The 20,501-nt window shown below is 37.7% G+C and overlaps 1 protein-coding gene across 1 annotated transcript in view; it reads right to left on the bottom strand.

The window, feature by feature from the left end:
- DNAH5 (dynein axonemal heavy chain 5) overlaps positions 1-20,501 on the bottom strand; it is a 303,601-nt gene that overhangs the window by 194,325 nt on the left and 88,775 nt on the right. Inside the window, exons 7-15 of the mRNA XM_035710321.2 lie at positions 20,112-20,288; positions 19,050-19,163; positions 17,793-17,900; positions 14,166-14,288; positions 13,419-13,634; positions 10,235-10,342; positions 4,534-4,619; positions 3,405-3,726; positions 2,084-2,290 (exon numbers count right to left, since the gene is read on the bottom strand). Of these exons, the coding sequence (XP_035566214.1) occupies positions 2,084-2,290; positions 3,405-3,726; positions 4,534-4,619; positions 10,235-10,342; positions 13,419-13,634; positions 14,166-14,288; positions 17,793-17,900; positions 19,050-19,163; positions 20,112-20,288 (1,461 nt within the window). The remainder of the gene's footprint in view (positions 1-2,083; positions 2,291-3,404; positions 3,727-4,533; positions 4,620-10,234; positions 10,343-13,418; positions 13,635-14,165; positions 14,289-17,792; positions 17,901-19,049; positions 19,164-20,111; positions 20,289-20,501) is intronic.

Below are 20,501 nucleotides of genomic sequence, written 5' to 3'. Positions count from 1 at the left end.
ACCATCCAACAGATAACTAAAATTATAAATAATAAATAAATAATAAATCTGTGGACAAAATTATATTCAGATAAATATTATTTCTTAGTAAAAACGCTATTTTCTTTGCAAATATGTAAATTGACTACGTGGTTTCCCTAATAGGCAAGAAAGTCTAAAAAGAAATCCTAACATGCTGACCAGTATTTGATGGGTCTACATTTGAGGAATGTCAATCCACTGGCAACATTAGCTTTTTAATATAACATAAAAGAGTAGAAAACAGTAGACTACAAGTCTGGGCTCAGGTCCTACTTCTGCTACTTACTAGATATAAAACCTTGGCTAAGTCATTTAACTTCTCTGAACAATGGTTTTGTCATAAGATAATATAATAGGATTCTATCCCCATTATGTAACATGGTTGTGAAAAAGATCACGTGGAATAATGAACAAGAAAATGGTTAAAATGTAAGGCATTACACAAAGGCATGGCTTTATTGGCCTTATCCTATGACATTAGCCACTATAAAATTGTAACAAGGGTTTCCATGTTGTCAAATATCATGGCTGCATCTCTGCACTCATCTTGCACATCCTTCGAGTTGCATTTGTCACTGGTGATCACTCCCTCCCACACAACAATTTCCTTACGCTTTCCTCCCACCTCAATGACCAATCATTAATTTTATTTGCATACGCGTCCTCCTTTATCAGACCTGTTAATACTGGGGCAACCCAGAGCTTAGCCTAGGCCCACTACTCTATCTTTATTCTCTTCCTTGGAGATCTCACCAAGGACAATGACTTTAAATACCAACTATGTTTCAGTTTTAGTAATCTCTACACCCAATGTGGGGCTCAAACTCATGATCCCAATATCAAGAATTGCATGATCATGGGGCACCTAAGTGGCTTAGTCAGTTGAGCATCCAACTTCTGGTTTGAGTCAGGTCCTGATCTCATGAGTCCTGGATCTGGTCCTGCATCCAGCCCTGTGCTTAGTGGGATTTTCTCTCAACATCAGCAGCTTCCTCTTCTTGTGATCTCTCTCTCTCTCTCTCTCAAATAAATAAATAATTTTTAAAAAATAGTTGTAAATATATAAATAAATAAATAAATAAATAAATAGTTGCATGTTCTTCTGACTGAGCCAGCCAAGTGCCCCTCAATACCAACTATATTTTTAGAACTCTCAAATCTATGCCTTCCACTTTGACTTTTCCACTTAACTCTTTCATGGATAACACCTTCATTTAGATATCTAAAAGTCACCTTACACTTCAGATGGAAATTATTGATTCCCTCCTGTCCTCCAAAATATACTAGATCCAGTCTGTAAATGGAACTTTCATTCTGGGCCACTGCATGTTACTGAGCAAGTGGACAGAAAATGACCTATGGAGTGATACACAATTGCGCTACTTTAGTAAATCCAAAATTCAGTTTCAGTCACTCACGTCAAACACAAAGAAATCATCCTTGAGTTCCCTCAGAACCTGCCTATTAACATTCTTCTCTAATCCACTGATCTACTACTTAGCTGCCATCCTACTTCAAGCCACCATTATCTCCAACCTCAACCAGTACACCTTGCACGTTGCCTTCACACGGACACTCTGATCTCCCTAAAATCTATTCTCTACCCAGCAGCAAGAACAATTTTTATTATTAAAAAAAAATCATGCCAGGGCACCTGGGGTAGCTCAATGACTGAGTGTCTGCCTTCAGCTCAGGTCGTGATCCCAAGGTACTGAGATCGAATCTTAGATTAGGCTCCCCACCAGGGGCTTGCTTCTCCTTCTGCCTAGGTCTCTGCTTCTCTCTGTGACTCTCATGAATAAATAAATAAAATCTTTTTTTAAAAATCATGCCTTTTTCTCCTGCTCCAATTCCTACAGTGGCTTCCTGGTGCATTCAAACCTGTTCCTAGGTTTACGAGATCAGTGATGACCTAGCCTTTGCCAACCCTACAGTCTCATTCCTTCTCAATCTCCACTCCAGTCATTCTGGGTACTTGCTACCCCTCAACAGTGACATACCACCAGATTTTTTTAATAGAAACTGGGGCTAGCCAGAAAAGGGGAAAATTAAAGGACCATACCTTCACATTACTGAAGTTCTTTTTGTATACATCCCGTTTCTGGAACAGGGCAGCTGCAAATGGTGAAACTTCTAGCCCCATCTGTGACATGCACTCTGTTTCTCTAAATAAGGTTAATATCTGAGGATCAAAATTTACAAACAATTCCCCCATGCATGGAGACTTCACCAATAAAGATGCCTCAAGTCCTATGTGAATTTCTTCAATCTGTGTGAAGAGATCAACATTTTTACTAGTAGAAAATTCAATGCCTCCGTAGGGTATCTAGCTCAGTCATTTCTGGGAATGACAATCAGGAAGTATTTGAGGATTTGAGCTTCTCAAATTAAAGACAACATTCTTCTTCTAAGATCACTTTCAGAAAACGGCCTTCGGGGTCTCAGCAGTGATGCAATGCAGTTGTGACTCACACCTGACAGATACGGGGACACTGCAATAGTGGTGGCTTCTCAAAAGCCATTTAGCTCTCCAAAACCTTCATGCCTACTCCATTATTTTTCCTAATAAAAGTTTCATAAAATCTATTAAACTCAGTTTTCAGTTATTTAGAAAAACAATGAATACCAGTATGGAGACATCTCTATTATTGGCTCAGGCACCAAAAGCTGAACCAGGAAAATGAGATTTCATTTTAGAGGCCCTGTATCGCTGAATTTTATCCTCCAAAATACTTTCTGCCAATCTATAAAAAGATACAAGCATTGGTAGGGTATGAAATACAATTCGATGAACATAGTATAACCAAAGAAAATTTGTTTAACAGAGACATACTAGTATTTACTGACACATTACAGAACTTAATGGATAGAAAAAAGACAGAAATCCTAATCAATAAGGTAAAAGAATCAATAAACTGTATCCTCTTTCTCCCTTGGGAGTCTGTAAATTAAACAAAAATGAGTTTCTGTTAACTGGCTTATAATTTTTTTAAATTAATCATTTTTCTTCATGGATATATCATATTCTTTGACTGGTTACCTATATTCAACCAAACCTGTCCTATGAAATACCCACAAATCCAACTTTCTACAGGAATAAAACTGTCTAATGCTAGCAGAGGGTTTCCCACTGAGTTGACAATGAAGACATCTTTGAAGAGCACATATGGGGATCCCTGGATGGCGCAGTGGTTTGGCGCCTGCCTTTGGCCCAGGGCGCGATCCTGGAGACCCAGGATGGAATCCCACGTCGGGCTCCTGGTGCATGGAGCCTGCTTCTCCCTCTGCCTGTGTCTCTGCCTCTCTCTCTCTCTCTCTCTCTGTGACTATCATAAATAAAAAAAAATAAAAAAATAATGAAGAGCACATATGGAGAGACTCACTTGTTCAAGCCACGCCCTGTGGTAGAGAACCTCAAACTCCAGGAGGACTTTGGCCACCCTGTTGTAATTGCGAATCACAGGCTTGGCTTCAGCCGTCTGTAGCACAGTTGGGTGCTGCTGGAAAAGCTGCATTGGTTGCTGAATCCTGTGGAAGAGCTGACGAGCCCACAGAATCTTCCCAGCAATGGGAGGCTGATCTCGAGCCAAAGGAGGATCGCATTTCTGCTTTGTATACAGCTTGGAGATCATATCAATGTCAGCCCCATAGTTTGCAAGAATATGCCGATATTTGTCATCGATACCAAGATTAGGTATATTCAATCTGATTTAAAAAAAAAAGTGAATGGTTTGAATTAATAAGAAGATACCTAGCAAGCTCCTTTATTAAGATTTATTTTAAAACATACAGTAATGGAGGGGAGCCTGGGTGGCTCAGTTGGTTGGTTAAGTACTGACTCTTGGTTTTGGCTCAGGTCATGATCTCAAGGTCATGAGATCAAGTCCTGCATCAGGCTCCATGCTCAGCATGGAGTCTGCTTGTCCCTCTCCCTCTGTTCCTCCCCTACCTCTCAATCTCTCTCTCTCTATCTCTCTCTTAAATAAATAAAATATTTTTTAAAAATACGGTAATGGAAAAGAATGAGATATTTGGCATTTAAAAAAAAACAAAATAGTATCAATCCATCCACTGTACCTCAATAAAGTGTTTTAAAAAATAGTATCATGGTGCCTGGCTGGCTCAGTCAGTAGAGTATGCAACTCTTGATATCAGGGTCATGAGTTCAAGCCCCATGTTGGCCATTGAGCTTATTTAAAAAAAAAAAAAATAGTATCAATCCTTAAAATCTAGGCAAAATCATTAACCTGGTATGAATTTTTTCAAATTACTTAAACATTAAGTAATATTATGATAGGCAGCTACAAGGTACTTCAAAGCTAACAGGCAATGAAACAAACTCCTAATCATCTGAAAAACTTAAAAACAGAGACCCTGTTATGCAGAATTACAAGAAAGGATTTTCTTTCCATTAGAATATGAAATAATAATTAACAATAATAAAGTAAGCTAAACTATGTTCATATGGCCCCAGTTTTAGAAGTTAGAACAGAATTTGTTTCAAATTTTTACCTTTCAAATTTCTTTAACATCCTTAGAGCTTGATTTGTGTTTTGAATCCTTTCAAATGTAACATCCATGAACTTCTGCAACTCATTCTAAAATAGAATGAAATCTAATTGTAAACAATGAATTCAGATTGAGAAAAGTCCCATTCTTAAAAAAATTTTAGGGTATACATTTTTTTATCAAAGTACAATTGACATACAATGTCACTTAGTTTCAGGTACAACACATTGATTTGACAATTCTACACATTACTCAGTGCTCAGCACATAAGTGTAGTCACGACAGCTGTCACCATAAACTATTATAATATTATTGAGGAAGAAGTCCTATTGAGCAGCAAGACAAAAGAGCCCCCCATTCTCTATGAACACATATAATATAACAGAAAATATAACAGAAAACTTAATATTCACCCAAGCTTGAAATATAAATGCCCAGAAGCCAGAAGAAAGAGGGACTTGAAAGCCAGAGCAGTCACAGGAGTTGGCACCTTGGCAGGCTCCATGGGTTTGGGTCAGATAAAGGGCCAGGGGGTTAGCATTGGAGTTTTATCACAACGTGGGTAGAGAAGCTGTGAGGTCCTAATACTCTCAACAGAGTATTTGCAGAGAGCCGTTGCCCTTGAAATGCAGCCCAGTCCAAGCAGTGATTGTGTCCACAAGATGGGGAAAGCAGCAGTAGGGCTTGCCATCTGCCTAGAGACATGAAGGGATGATACCGGCTGCCTCAATCGTGATCCCACACTTCCCCTGTAAAGGTCCATGCAGCAACTATTTTCAGCTTTGTGGAGCAGCTTTCACAACTACTCATTCACCACTATGTGCAGAGGCAGCCATAGATAAGCTATAAACAAAGAGGCAGGGCAGGATTTGGCCTTTGGGCATAGTTTGCTGACCCCTGCCCTAAAGCAAATGAAATCCTATGTCTGTGCCACACCTACAGGAGCGGTCTGAGTTTAGACTACACATGAGATGAGAGGGTCTAACCTAAGAAATTAAGATAACAGCTAGTCTGGAATGGCAAAACCACTGGGGTCCCAGCAGGAGGAATGCAAAGCCACTCTACAGAAACATGTCCAGAGCCCATGGCTGTAAGACCACTACAGAAAAATAAATTAGTAAATAACTCCTGAGAATTTCAAAAGGAGTGACTTAAACATCAAAGTTTTAAGAAATATCTTTCATAAAGCTGTCAAATCTACTTTCCAAAATGATCTTCATTATGGTTGTCCTGCAAACCTCACATATCTTACACTATTGTACAAATCTGCCCCCTCAAAAAAAATTACACCAAAAAATAAAGCATGTGATTTATTCTTTATTCACTGTGAGATTTGGTACAGTTGTCACTAAAATCTAAATTGAGTTAATCAAAGACATAAAAATTGTTACATTATTTTCTGTCTTATATTCAAGATAAAGTTCCAATCAATCCTTTTTTTCTCAATTTTACCAGACCAAAGTTTTGAGCCTCTACAACTAAAGGGGTCATTAACTTACATTGTGATAAAACTGGGAAGCCAGTTGCACATGCAGTAAGAATAATACCAAGATCAGCTTGATTGTACACAAGTAATTTGACAAGACAACCAGTTGGAAATATCCAGGACACACTGGAAACACTCAACACTTGAAGAGACACTGCTACCTGGGGGCAAATAGGAATGCTCTCTGCCCCACTCAGCAAAACCTCAAAGTTGAAGGATCACTACACTTACGGCAACGTATTCTTGTTCTCAATACTTGTCGTTATTCCCACTACAACTATATATGAATACTCTTTATATACTATATATATAATTTATATATATATATTATATATATAATTTATATGATAGATAGATAGATAGATAGATAGATAGATAGATAGATAGATGATAGATAGATAGATGTTACTTCTGCAAAGCCACATGCTAGGATTGAAAAACTGTCCCGCACTAAAGAACAGTACGGCTAGCCTACCTAAATAAACACTCAAATGTTGTCAGTATGTGAACAACAACAAGAAACTTGTATAAACCATGCACAACTAGACAACAATGCTTTGCAATGCTTACATTCCCTCCCTCAAACTTCAAACAGTAGCAACTTTACTGAGCCCTAATACCTGTACGAGGTTTTCCTTGCTTTTCTACCCTGTGGCTTCACAAAGGCCTGTGCTAAACTCTGTATGAATATCTAAGAACTTATATTCATCTTCTTTTCCCTTCCTTGGGCCATTGTTATAGTCTTGTAGAGTCTGGCCAATGGAATCTTCATACTAGTCCTCTTATTAGTCCTGGGCTCTCAAGTTCTACTCAATTTTTTCTTATCTCAGCTTGGCATCTCAACAACTTGTCCTTTACTAAATACTGCCTCACTCTGCCTGCTGGAATCAGTATCCTTCTAGACTTCCACTGCTCCCCTGGTTCCAAGGCATTCCCTCTCTTGGACCAGTGAGCACTAGCACAAACTCACCCTGGATAAGATTCCAGGCTCTGAGCACTGGACACAACCTTGATCCAAGGCACTCATGTACCACCATCTCTCCATGCCCTCCAGTCCTTATCTTGAAGACACCACAGTTTCTGGTCCCCTCCTTCCCTTCTCTCCAAGGTTCATCACTCCAACTCCCAACTCCAACAAGAGGTGTGGAGAGGTCAGTATTTTCCCCCTGATTTTATAGAAACAAGGACTGAATTCATGAGAGTAGGTAAGTAATTTAAAGTAATTTAAAGGAGAAAGGGGCTGGATAAAGAAAGAGAATGGAGGGGCGCTTGGCTGGCTCAGTCGGTAGAGTATGTGATTTTTGATCTCAGAGTTGTGAGTTCGAGCCCTGTACTGGGTGTAGAGATTACTTAAAAATAAGAATTTTTAAAAAGAAAGGCGCCTAGGTGGCTCAGTTAAGCAGCCAACCCTTGATTTCAGCACAGGGCATGATCTCAGGGTCGTGAGATTGAGCCCTGCATTGGACTCCATGCTCAATGGGGAGTATGCTTCTCTCTCTTCCTTTCCCTCTGCCCCTCCCCAACACTTGTGTGTGCACTCTTTCTCTCTAAAATAAATGAATAAATCCTTTTTTAAAAAAGGGAGGGGGCGTCTGGGTGGCTCAATCAGGTAAGTGTCTGCCTTCAGCTCAAGTTGTGATTTCCAGATCTGGGGATTGAGCTGCACATCTGGCTTCCTGCTCAATCTGCTTCTCTCTCTCCCTCTCCCTCTACCCCACTTCTCATTCTCTCTCTCTCTCTCTCTCTCTCAAAAAATAAATAAAATCTAAAAAGAGAGAGAGAGAGAATGTTGAAAGGGACAAAGAAGTCAAAGAAAAAGCAATCTTCCAACCAGAGACAAGTAGACCACGTTTGAGGTATAAGACGAGATAAACAATATGTTGAATTTAAAAAAAAAAAAAAAAAAAGATTAGTGCAAATAGGGTAAGTATCTACAACTAATGTTTTAAAATCAGACTGAAGGGCATTTATAAAATTATATTCTTGGTATTATACAAAGTGGGCACAGTCTTTTTTTTTTTATTGGAGTTCAATTTGTCAACATATAACATAACACCCAGTGCTCATCCCGTCAAGTGCCCCCCTCAGTGCCCATCACCCAGTCACCCCAACCCCCCACAAACTTCCCTTTCCACCATCCCTTGTTCGTTTCTCAGAGTTAGGAGTCTCTCATGTTCTGTCACCCTCCAAAGTGGGCACAGTCTTGACAAGGTCTCCCCATTCCTCTTGCATCCCCCATCTATGTACTTCGACAACATTGTTATAGCAACAGGTGTAGCCTCCTCTCTGAAGCCTTTGCTAATGCCAGCCAAGCAGAAGGTAGGGTTGTTCTCCTAGGCTCACATCATACCCTCATGGGCTCCTGCAATTATGTCCTGTATTACTGGCCTGTCCTCCCTGTAAGTATCCTTAGGACTTCTTTGGAATATGTCCCTTTATCTTTGAATCCTCACTTCCAGGCATAAGATCAGAATATTATACTGTTATAGTTGGTCATTTTAGCCACTACTTTCCTTTTTTTTTTAAATGATGTACTCATTATTCTAACATGTATGTATTTGTATTTTAATCATATCACATGTCTATCTCTGTGAGCTCTGAGGGCAAATCTAGATGATTTATTTCTGTATTTATAACACACAGCATAAAGGTGTTCCCCATCTACCTCTATCCCACACACAGCTACTAAAGTACCATGTGACCTGGAGCTTTTGGGAAACACAGAGGGAGCAGAGAATCAGGACTACCACTGCCCATCAGTTTCCAAAAAGAGATCAAGATCCACCATCCTTATGTCTGAATCACCCCAAAAAAAAGTCACTGCATAAATTATCATAGGCACTACACTTTCCCATCAACTGAAACATGTCTCCTAGCATAATAGTTAAAAACTTGAATCCTAGGGCCAGTCTGCCTGTATTTAATCCTGACTCTACCAATTGTTATCCCTGTGACTTTGGGCAAGTCATGTAACCTCTCTGTGCCTTTTCTTCCTCTGCAAAAGAGGGTAATAACAGCACCCACTTTACAAAATGATTGTGATTACTAAGTGGTTAATACCCATAAAGTGCTTAGGATAGTAACATACAGAATTAGCTAATTTTATTGTGATTCCTTTTATCACTGAACTCACTCCCTCAGAGCTCTTTATCCTTGAAGTATAGAAATTTACTTCAAATCAAATATTTTGGAAAAGAAGTAACAAAATGGTCATTTTCCTTTTATAATCAGAAGAGCATAGGATGAAAAAGTCTGCATATGAACTACGGTACACACTTATGAGGTCATTCCCTCCCTTACTCTCCCTGATTCTCCTCCTCCTCTTAATGACAAACATCCCCAACCTCCCCCCAACAGAGGTCCCAACCCCACCACATAACCCACAGGTCACAGGCCCAGGGCTAGACACTCCACTAACTAGCCAACCCAACCCTTTCCTTATGGATTTGAAGCTGAAGTTAGTCCTAATATACGTTCTCAGAAGTTGCTAATGGCCACTCATTGCCCAATGGACTGGAAGTCAAGATGGCTGGTCTGCAGTGAGTGGGGGTGGGGGACTAGGGCAGAAAGAAAAGAGAGCCTACAGACCAAGAAGGACCCGAATGCTGAATGGGCCCTGATATCACTGTTTCTAAGGCCAGCTGCAACCCTGCCTTTGCAATCTGCCAGACAGTTGGTCATAATCATTGCTATAAAGTAACAATGGGCCACCTGGGTGGCTCAGTGGTTGAGTGTGTGCCTTCCGCTCAGGGCATGATCCCAGGGTCCGTCCTGGGACTGAGTCCCACATTGGGCTCCCTGCGTGGAGCCTGCTTAGGTCTCTGATGTGTCTCTGCCTCTCTCTCTGTGTCTCTCATGAATAAATAAATAAAATCTTTTAATAAATAAAGTAACAAACAAATGGGAGCAAATTTCTATATTCTAATAACCCCACATTTCAACAGAAAATGAAAGTTAATTTTCTAAGAACTAAGATGGAAGACATGCAGAAGTCTGTGATTACAGATCATTATCCAAAGCTGTATTTATGACCCTTTAATCCATAAAAAAGAGCCTTCAATTATTTATGTGAAATCACAAAATGCAGGCTGCATTATGATCGGTCACCTTTGTGATGAAGATGCCTCTCCCTTCTGAATGGTTAATGATTAGCAGCATTATACAGAATGGAAAAAATAAACACACAACTGTCAACAGGAATTTTATTATATGACTTACGTGAAGGTCACAAGTCTGCTTGCAAAACTCTTCATAATCCTGGTCAAAATCCATTTTCCGCTGGTCTAAGAAATTATATTCCTTTTTCTTTATGGTGGCAACCATACTCTAAAATGTTATGAAAGATGTAAGACAATATTTAAATATTCTTGCATTACTTTATTAAATATGATCTTTAAATGTAAAACCTGTATAATCATTCCCCAAAAATCAACTTAAAAGGAGCTTTATTTAATTATTCACATTGCTTAATGTTTATCAGAGGCAATATAATGTTGCCTACTGCATTCAGAGAAATCATTTAGAAAGCATTTTCATGAGGTTTTACATATTCCTAAAGAAAAATGTAAAATAAAACCAAATCTGAAAAGTAGGAGATTTTCTTTAAAATTTTTTACTAATGACATCATATATATATATATATATATATATATATATATATATATATATAAGCCTAGAGTAGCATTTACTAGAACATTTTTCATTGAAAAGTTTGAGTCTTCTCAGAAAATAAATAACACTAACAGAACCCAAACAGCCTGGGAAGAAAATAGTTGCAATATCTGGAGATAAAAAACTATCTTCCAGGCCTTGCATGTCTTAAATAAAACATCAAACCACAATCTGCCATTTCAAGAATCTCCAGAATTAACTGCTTCCTCCCACCCTGCAAAGCCACAGTCTATAACTAAAAAGTACAAATCAGGCAATTCGTCTCCTTGAGAATACTATTATCCTACGTTTTGTTTGCTCAGAAAATGAGCTATCATGCTCTATGATCATTCTTAACCAGTACTAAGCCATTCTCAAACTCAGGTGCCCACATTGTTGACACAGGCATATAATTTTTATGAAGAAAGTTGAGCCTCCTTCCATCATCTCTTCTTCAAAGTCATTTCCATTTAAACATCATTTCAAATCTCTCAATAGACAAAATTGTGTAAACTGCATAACTTCCTGAATCAAGTTTACTAATTACATTTAGTGCTGTATAACTACAAAATTAGTTCTATGTAGACACTGTAGCCATATAATGCCACCCATCATGTTATGTGCAATTTATAAAAGAGGCACAGAAAAGCTGCATTCCTACACCTTCGTGTGGCAAAAAAAAGATTTGGGGCCTTTGGAAAATTCAACTCTATGATTGGATTCAAAGGTCACTTAAGAATATCAAGTTAATAAACTAATTAATCATGACATTAAATCAACTAATCAAACTTGATCTAGTAAATCATTTACTTGACAGATATTTATTGCACACCCATTATATGCTAGTGAACCCTGAAGACACAGAAAGAAATGGAGCAGATGTCCCTGCCCTCAGACAACTTCCATGCTCGATAGGGGAGAGGGGTCAGAATCTATGTAGAGCACAAATAAATGAACAGTGATAAAATGAGCAATGTGACATACAATGGTTGAGAGGAACAGAGGTCAAGGAAAACCTAATTGAAAGGGTCATTTAAATGAAGTTCTGGAAGCCAAGAAGGAATAACCATGTGATAACACAGAAACAGAACTTTCTAGGAAAAAAAGCTCTATAAGCCCTAAGGTGGACTGAACTGAACTGACCTGTGCCTGAAGAACGTCAAAGGACAGACACGAGAGGCAGGCAAGGAGGTGGGAGGGGTGGACAGGACCTTGATAGCTATGCCAGGAGCCTGAGTTTCATCTCCACGGTCACCATTTTGAATTTCTAACATTGGTACTAACACAAAAATCTCACTTGACGCTTTCATGCACCATCCACATTTTATTTCACTACCCTCTAGTAAATCTGTTTTATTCCTTATTTCACTTTAGATTTTCAAAGCAATTTCTCTTTCCAGTATTTCAATCAGGTTAAAACAGTCTTTATCTGCATTTAGATGTATAGTTCAACTTCTCCTTCAAAAATAAACTCCGAAATATGGTCGAAAGTTATTTTTTCATTAAGAATAGAAAATAAATAAATTCTAAACTAAAAGTAAATGAACATATTATGTTTTCGTCTTGCAAAAACTGTTGGTTTCATATATAGATTATCCACCCAGTAGATAATACCCAGCCCACCTAAAATGTTTCCTGCTATATAACAAAGGTCTTTTTTCTTCTTTTCCTAAAATCTGGTCTACTCAGGAAATGAAAAAGATTCCTGATATTAGCCTAAACTGTTAGTGTACAAAAACCAACATGAGGCAATAAGTTATATGATCCTTTTCAAATTCAAGTACAAAAAAAATTAGCTTTTAATATTACTGTCCCCAAACAAGAGAAACTTGACTATATCTAGATGAAGAATCTAAAACCCATTGTGTTTGTAAATTTTTTTTAAATCTTTAAAACATTATTAGATCACTGTGCCCACATAAAAACTAAGGTGAGTTATACATATGCCCTTATAAGATAAAGCAGTTAAAAATCAAAATAATGAGGAATGGTTGGGCTAAATTAAAATCTCGTCCCTTTTATTTTGTTAACATAGATCCAAATAAAATGCTTAAATGCAGCCACAATCGGACGCGCTTAGAACTTGGTGTCAGCTAGTGCCTGACACATAGTATATGCTTCATTAAATATTTCTTGCATGAATAAATGAAGTAGTAAGTTATATTTAAACATTTTTCTTGTGCTACTATTGAAAATACTCTTACTAATGATGATTAACTTTAGACTATTGAGAAGTCATTCTCATAATCACATACCTGAAAAGAACATATTAGCACCATTACACAATTCTCAAATAGATTTAATTTCTTTATTGTTCAAGGACCATGGAGTTTCCATCTAACATTACCGACGTTTTATTTGAATCATTCTAAATATAGATTATTTATGCAAAATATTACAGTATTAGTTATGGAGAAGGGTAGCAAATTTAGTTTTAAAGTACAGAACCTCGGGACACCTGGGTGGCTGGTCAGTGGAACACGCGACTCTTGATCAGTCTCCCACTAGGCGTAGAGATTACTTTTAAAAAATTAAAATCTTTAGGGAAGCCTGGGTGGCTCAGTCAGTTAAGCATCTGTCTTTGACTCAGGTCATGATCTCAGGGTCCTGGGGTTGAGCCCCATGTCTGGCTCCCTGCTCAGCAGGGAGTCTACCTATCCCTCTCCTTCTGCTCTGCCCCCTCTCATGCTCTCTCTCTTTCATTCTCTTTCTCTCTCTCTTAAATAAATAAATATAAAATAAAGAACAGAACCTGGTATCTAGTGACCATGTCTTCCAGTCCTTCAATTTTAGAATCTTGCAGGACTGAGTATGTCTTGAAGGTTGTAAAGATGTCCATTATCTTGGCAAGACGTCGGTGGAAAGTTTCGAATTTTCCAAAAATATACATCTCACTAAATTCAAATTGCTTTTCACTTGGATCTTGTTTAAGTTTTTGTTTCATCTTATGAAAGCAATGTTGATATTCCTTAAAATTAAAAACCAAAATATTAGAAAAGGAATGTAACACAGGTACCAACCTTATCCTTTTAAGTGGAGGCAGCCACAAATTCAGGATGGAATGGCAAACCCTTTAGTACATACCTATTCTTCAGCTGGGAATGTCATCATTTCCCATCTCCCAATTTAGCAAATTCTGAATTATTCATGTTCTAACTCAAAGGCACAGCCTTTCCACTTGGTCCCCCTGTGTCAGCAGTGTCTAGCTCTCCATTCTCCCATAAGAACCTAAAGAGACTACAGCATCTTTGTATCTCTAGTACTGAGGATGGCATCGGAACATAACAGGCCTCCCAAATGGTAGAATAAGTGAATAAATTTTGAGAGCAGATTTATTAACATTCAATTTTCTTAACAATAAAGAATTACTGTTTTATGAAAAGAATTACTTTTGAGCAACTAATAATGTGGTCATTGCCAAGTGACTTAAGATGCATCAGCAAAAGCAATGTAAAAATAATAAAACGTTATCTAAATATGTTATTAAGCTGATCATTACCTGCTTCAGCTTAATTGCAGATAATATTTTCTCCATCACAACATCCTGTGGCTGGCTCCAGATGGAAGCAGTTCCATTGTTGGTAATATAGGCTTTACACGCAGATATCATCTGATTGGTCACCTGGAATTTCCCAATAAAATGGTTTCAGGTACATAAAACAGCCATCAGTCATAAACTGGACTAGAGGGCCCTAGACTCCTCTCCCTTTCAGAGTGTACAATCTGCATACTTGACATTAGGTTTCTTTTTTCCCATCATAACTGTGACCAAGCACTAACCTTTCTCTGCCTCAGCCTTACTGAGGTATAACTGACAAACAAAAATTGTATATATTTAAGATGTACAACATAGTGCTTGATATTCATATACAGAGTGAAATGATTACCACAAACATGTTAACACATCTACCACTGCACAGTTACCATTGTGCGTGTGTGTTGAGAAGACTTAAGATCTGTTCTCTTAGCAACTTTTGAGTACACAATACAGTATTATTAACTATACTCATTATGTTGTGCATTAGATCCCCAGAATTTATTCATCTTAAAACAGAAGGTTGTAGCTTTTGACAGTATATCCCCATTTCTCATACTCTCTACCCCCTGGCAATCACACTTCTATTCTCTACTTCCATTTGTTTGACATTTTTTAAATTCCAATCTCTGTCAAAATCATTTATAAACTCACAGAGTTGGAAGCACTACAACAAATCAACAGTGTATGCAGGATGAACTTAACCAACCAGGAAAGGATTCACTCCCTATCTAAAAGCTACTGAAGGGGCACTTGGGGGCTCAGTTGGTTAAGTGTCTGCCTTCAGGTCAGGTCATGATCCCAGGGTCCCAGGATTAAGCCTCACATCTGGCTCCCTACTCAGCAGGGAGTCTGCTTCTCTTTTCCCTTTGCCCCTTGCCCTGCTCCTACCCTCTCTCTCACTCTAATAAATAAAAATGAAATCTTTTTTAAAAAAAAGAAAAAAAATGTCAAAAAGAGAAGCAACAGAGAGTCAAGCTGACATCTGTAACCACTAATGTTTTATCCATCCCTCCAAACTGTAAAAAAAAAAAAAAAAAAAAAACAGAAACAAAAAACCTCTTCAGAATCTTCTTGTGATTTTTGTATAAATGAAAAGGAAAATCAGTGACTATACACAATATGCATGGAATGACATGGTGTCTGGGATGTGTAGTGCAAAGCTCAGGAGATGTGAATCAAGATGGACGGTGTACAGACAGAACCTGGCTGGCAGGTACATGGAAGTTTGGTATACAAGTCTCTTTTCTTTTGTACTTGCCTCAAAATTTCCATAATGAAAGGTTTTTCAAAATTAGATAAATGATGGTTTCACAATTTTGTTCAAAAACAAACTTTGCAGATAATATGCACAAAGCCTGGAGTGATAACACAAATTGGTTTTTGAGTCTCCTACTCAGGGAATAGCCCTCGTGACCCTAACATGTCCTTTTAACGTGGGAAGAATTGGAGCAAGAGTCTAGTGGATTCCCCTCCTTTTTCTACGTGAAGCGCCTGAGAGTGGAGGAAAGGTAGTCTCCAGTCCAGCTCCCAGGGTGAAGCCCTCCCCCCAGGAAGAGCCACACCTCGTACTATGTTAGCATCCACAACACAAGTCCTGATGAGGCAAAAAATGACTCTATTGTAATACAACACTTAAAATTTTCACCTTGGCAATGAAAGTCATTTACTTCTTAGAGATTGTTCAAAATGGGAAAGGCAACAGAGCTCACCATAAACAGTTACAAGTTAGGACATAAGGTTTATATATCACTTTCTTTGGCAGAATCATTATAATTGCTTTATGGATTACTGAAACATTGCAAGTGGCTTTTATTATCATGATTACTGTTCTAATAACACCAAGTAAACAAATGTGGCATCGAATAAATTTGGAAAAGTGGCACATAAAACAGGTGAAAGTCAGTTAAATATAATTTTTCTTAATTGAAATTTATCCAATAGTAATAAATACTGTGCTAATAAATAACATAGGGAAGAAATTCCAAAGAAAATCTTTTTAATTTTTATTATATAAATAATACAATATTTATTACTTTAATTACTTCAGAAAATAATGTTTTTCAACTAATATTCGATAAAGGAGGAAAGACTATCCATTGGAAGAAAGACAGTCTCTTCAATAAATGGTGCTGGGAAAATTGGACATCCACAGGCAGAAGAATGAAACTAGACCACTCTCTTTCACCATACACAAAGATAAACTCAAAATGGATGAAAGATCTAAATGTGAGACAAGATTCCATCAAAATCCTAGAGAAGAACACAGGCAACACCCTTTTTGAACTCGGCCATAGTAACTTCTTGCAAGATACATCCACGAAGGCAAAAGAAACAAAAGCAAAAATGAACTATTGGGACTTCATCAAGATAAGAAGCTTTTGCACAGCAAAGGATACAGTCAACAAAACTCAAAGACAACCTACAGAATGGGAGAAGATATTTGCAAATGACATATCAGATAAAGGGCTAGTTTCCAAGATCTATAAAGAACTTATTAAACTCAACACCAAAGAAACAAACAATCCAATCATGAAATGGGCAAAAGACATGAACAGAAATCTCACAGAGGAAGACATAGACATGGCCAACATGCATATGAGAAAATGCTCTGCATCACTTGCCATCAGGGAAATACAAATCAAAACTACAATGAGATACCACCTCACACCAGTGAGAATGGGGAAAATTAACAAGGCAGGAAACAACAAATGTTGGAGAGGATGCGGAGAAAAGGGAACCCTCTTACACTGTTGGTGGGAATGTGAACTGGTGCAGCCACTCTGGAAAACTGTGTGGAGGTTCCTCAAACAGTTAAAAATATACCTGCCCTACGACCCAGCAATTGCACTGTTGGGGATTTACCCCAAAGATACAAATGCAATGAAACGCCGGGACACCTGCACCCCGATGTTTCTAGCAGCAATGGCCACGATAGCCAAACTGTGGAAGGAGCCTCGGTGTCCAACGAAAGATGAATGGATAAAGAAGATGTGGTTTATGTATACAATGGAATATTACTCAGCTATTAGAAATGACAAATACCCACCATTTGCTTCAACGTGGATGGAACTGGAGGGTATTATGCTGAGTGAAGTCAGTCAGTCGGAGAAGGACAAACATTATATGTTCTCATTCATTTGGGGAATATAAATAATAGTGAAAGGGAAAATAAGGGAAGGGAGAAGAAATGTGTGGGAAATATCAGAAAGGGAGACAGAACATAAAGACTGCTAACTCTGGGAAACGAACTAGGGGTGGTAGAAGGGGAGGAGGGCGGGGGGTGGGAGTGAATGGGTGACGGGCACTGGGTGTTATTCTGTATGATAGTAAATTGAACACCAATAAAAAAATAAATTAAAAAAAAAAAAGAAAATAATGTTTTATGATTTGTGAGAATCAGTCTCACAAATACACTTAAATTCGATCTCTGTTGAGAGATTAAAATTTTTTCTTCAAAAGTAGGATACACAGACACTGAATTATGCCAATTGGTAATTTCTAACTTATTAAAAAATTAACCACTGCAAAAAATATATGTGACCAACACTATATATATAAGTAACCATGGATTCTATACTATGCACTTACCTTTACAAACAGAGATATGATCTTCTCAGAGGTGTTGTAGTAATGAGAGATACTATAGATCATTTTAATTGCATTTATAAGTGTAGGAATAGCATCAATCATGGATATCTGGAAGACACCATGAAGTTTTCAAAGAAATATCAAATTCAGCAAAACTCTAATAGTCTATCATTCAATCTTCATTAGAATAAAATTAGCTAGGAGATTTTTGTTTAAATTCTTAAAATATTAACTAAGACTACTTACTAATGAACTACTAACCAACACTACTGAAATATTAACACTTCACATAAATGTAATTAAAGGCCATTTTATTTGTAATATTTATTTATTTGCACTTAATCAAATTTTGTTTCAATGCAAGAAACATTAACTTTCTGTTAATGATAAGGTTAACGGTTAATTTTGTAATTAATAAAAGCAGGCACTTCCTAAAGTTAAAATATAAAACACCAGCTGATAACTCTTCCCATACTTCTTTGAGTATCATCCAGAATGTCAACTAAAATACTTAATGGAAACTGGAATATGCAATAAAGGTTTTTAAAATATAATATCGCATATCCATCTGAGATAGGATGGATAGATAGATGATAGATAGATAGATATAGATGATAGATGGATAGAGATAGATCTAGATAGATAATAGAGACAGATGTAGATAGATATAGACAAATCCAGATAGATAATAGATATAAAGATAGACAGATGGATGGATAGATAGATAGATAGATAGATAGATAGATAGATAGATAGATATAGACAAATCTAGATAGATAGACATGCATAGACCCTCGAGCAATGCAGAGGTTAGGGGCACCAACCTCCATGTAGTTGAAAACTCAGGCATAACTTCTGATTCCCCAAAAACTTAACTATTAATAGTCTAGTCTCAACCAGAAACCTTACCGATAAGATAAAAAGTTGATCAACATATATTTTGCATGTTATGTGTATTATATACTATATTCTTACAATAAAGTAAGCCAGAGAAAAGAAAATGATTAAGAAAGATAAAATACATCTACAGCGTTGTACTATACTTATTGAAAAACTCCACGTGTAAGCGGACCTATGCAGTCGAAACCCATGTTGCTCAAGGGTCAACTGTATACATATATAATTTTCTTGAGAGTAGAAGGAGGTTTCAAAGACTTTTCCAACAAACTGTAAGATTAATTAACCAAGCTCCACACTCAAGTCAGCCAGTGCGAAAGGGTCACCCATAGACGAAGCAAGTAGAGATCTTTAACTCACAGGGTCAGTACTGTACAAGGGGACACAGCATTTTTCAAGTGTGTACAAATATTTGACATTGTCCTTGGCTTCATTAGCCGCATCAGTAACTCGAATATCCACCTCCCGCCAAGTCTAAGCACAAGACAGGAATGCAATGTTAATGCACTGATTATAGAAGAATTTCCAATATAACAGCTGCTAAAAGTCACCACAAGACCCTTGTGTCAGACTTTTAGTTTATTCTATGCATCTGGCATAAAAATGAATCCACAGGAGTGAGGGGTAGGGCCACATTGAAGAGCAATGTGAATTTTTTGGCTGAAGTTTTAAAAGGCTCTCTTCAAGACCTTCTCCTATAAAATCTACTCAGTATCTAAGACAGAGCATCAAGAGGGCAGCAGTTCTATTTGAATCCACACCTTCTCTCCTCCACCAGCTCCTAGATCCATTTTGCACCTCATTCCCATATTTTTTTATGGTAAAGAACTGAAGGAAGCCTCCAGCCAATAGCCAGCTAGCAGCTGAACCCCACGAGTAACTTGGAGGCATGTCCTCCTCGGGGTGAGCCTCAGAGGAGCCTACACTCTGACCACAACCCCAGGAGAGATGCTGAGTCAGGGTCCCATCAGCTGAGCTGTACCCAAACCCCTGACCCACAGGCTGTGACATAATACATGCTTGCAGTTTTAAGTTGCTAAGTTATAGGGTAACTTATTATGCAGGGATATAAATATTCTAGGGCTTGAAAAAAGGCATATTCAAAGTAAGTTCTTGTTTTACTACCCCTACTTGGTCCAAATTCAAAATATATATATAACCATGATTTTATGTTACATCTTAATTACATGCAATGCTCTCTATTAACATATATACTTGCATGTACACCAGCCAACAAATACTATTGATTCAAAGGTTATTTCCACAGTATTCAAGACTATTAAAGGGCCATATTATCTGATCTTAAAGTTTGTTCATAAAGATATAATAACACTTTTCTGTGCCCAGTTACTCTATGACATGACAATGCACACAGAGAATCTGCATTCCCATGTCTCTAAGCAAAAAGAAATGGCTGATGACCTTGAGAAGCTTCGACCTTGCCGCAGCCAGCACTGCCAACACAGCCTTCACATCTGGGCTTTTTAATTGATCCAAAAGGTAATTAAATTTGGACAATCTTTTTTTCCAGTGCTCCAGCTCTGCTCGTGGCCCAAGATCATCTGCTTCCCTACGCAGCTGGTTGTTCTCAGCAAGGACCTGAAAACGCACAACAGAGCCATGAACCACTGACTCAGGCTGGCAGTATGAAAGGTAAACATAGGCTAATAATAATAATAATAATAATAATAATAATAATAAACCAATTATGCTATCTTAAACATGATACATTTTTATTCATTTGAACACTTTGAATGACAGCCTTTTACTTATATACATTTTTGAAGTTTTAACAAAAACTTAGTTGACTTG

Source organism: Canis lupus, chromosome 34, assembly GCF_003254725.2.
Source record: "Canis lupus dingo isolate Sandy chromosome 34, ASM325472v2, whole genome shotgun sequence".
Lineage (NCBI taxonomy): Eukaryota > Metazoa > Chordata > Mammalia > Carnivora > Canidae > Canis > Canis lupus.
This window is presented reverse-complemented; position numbering and strand designations above follow the sequence as displayed.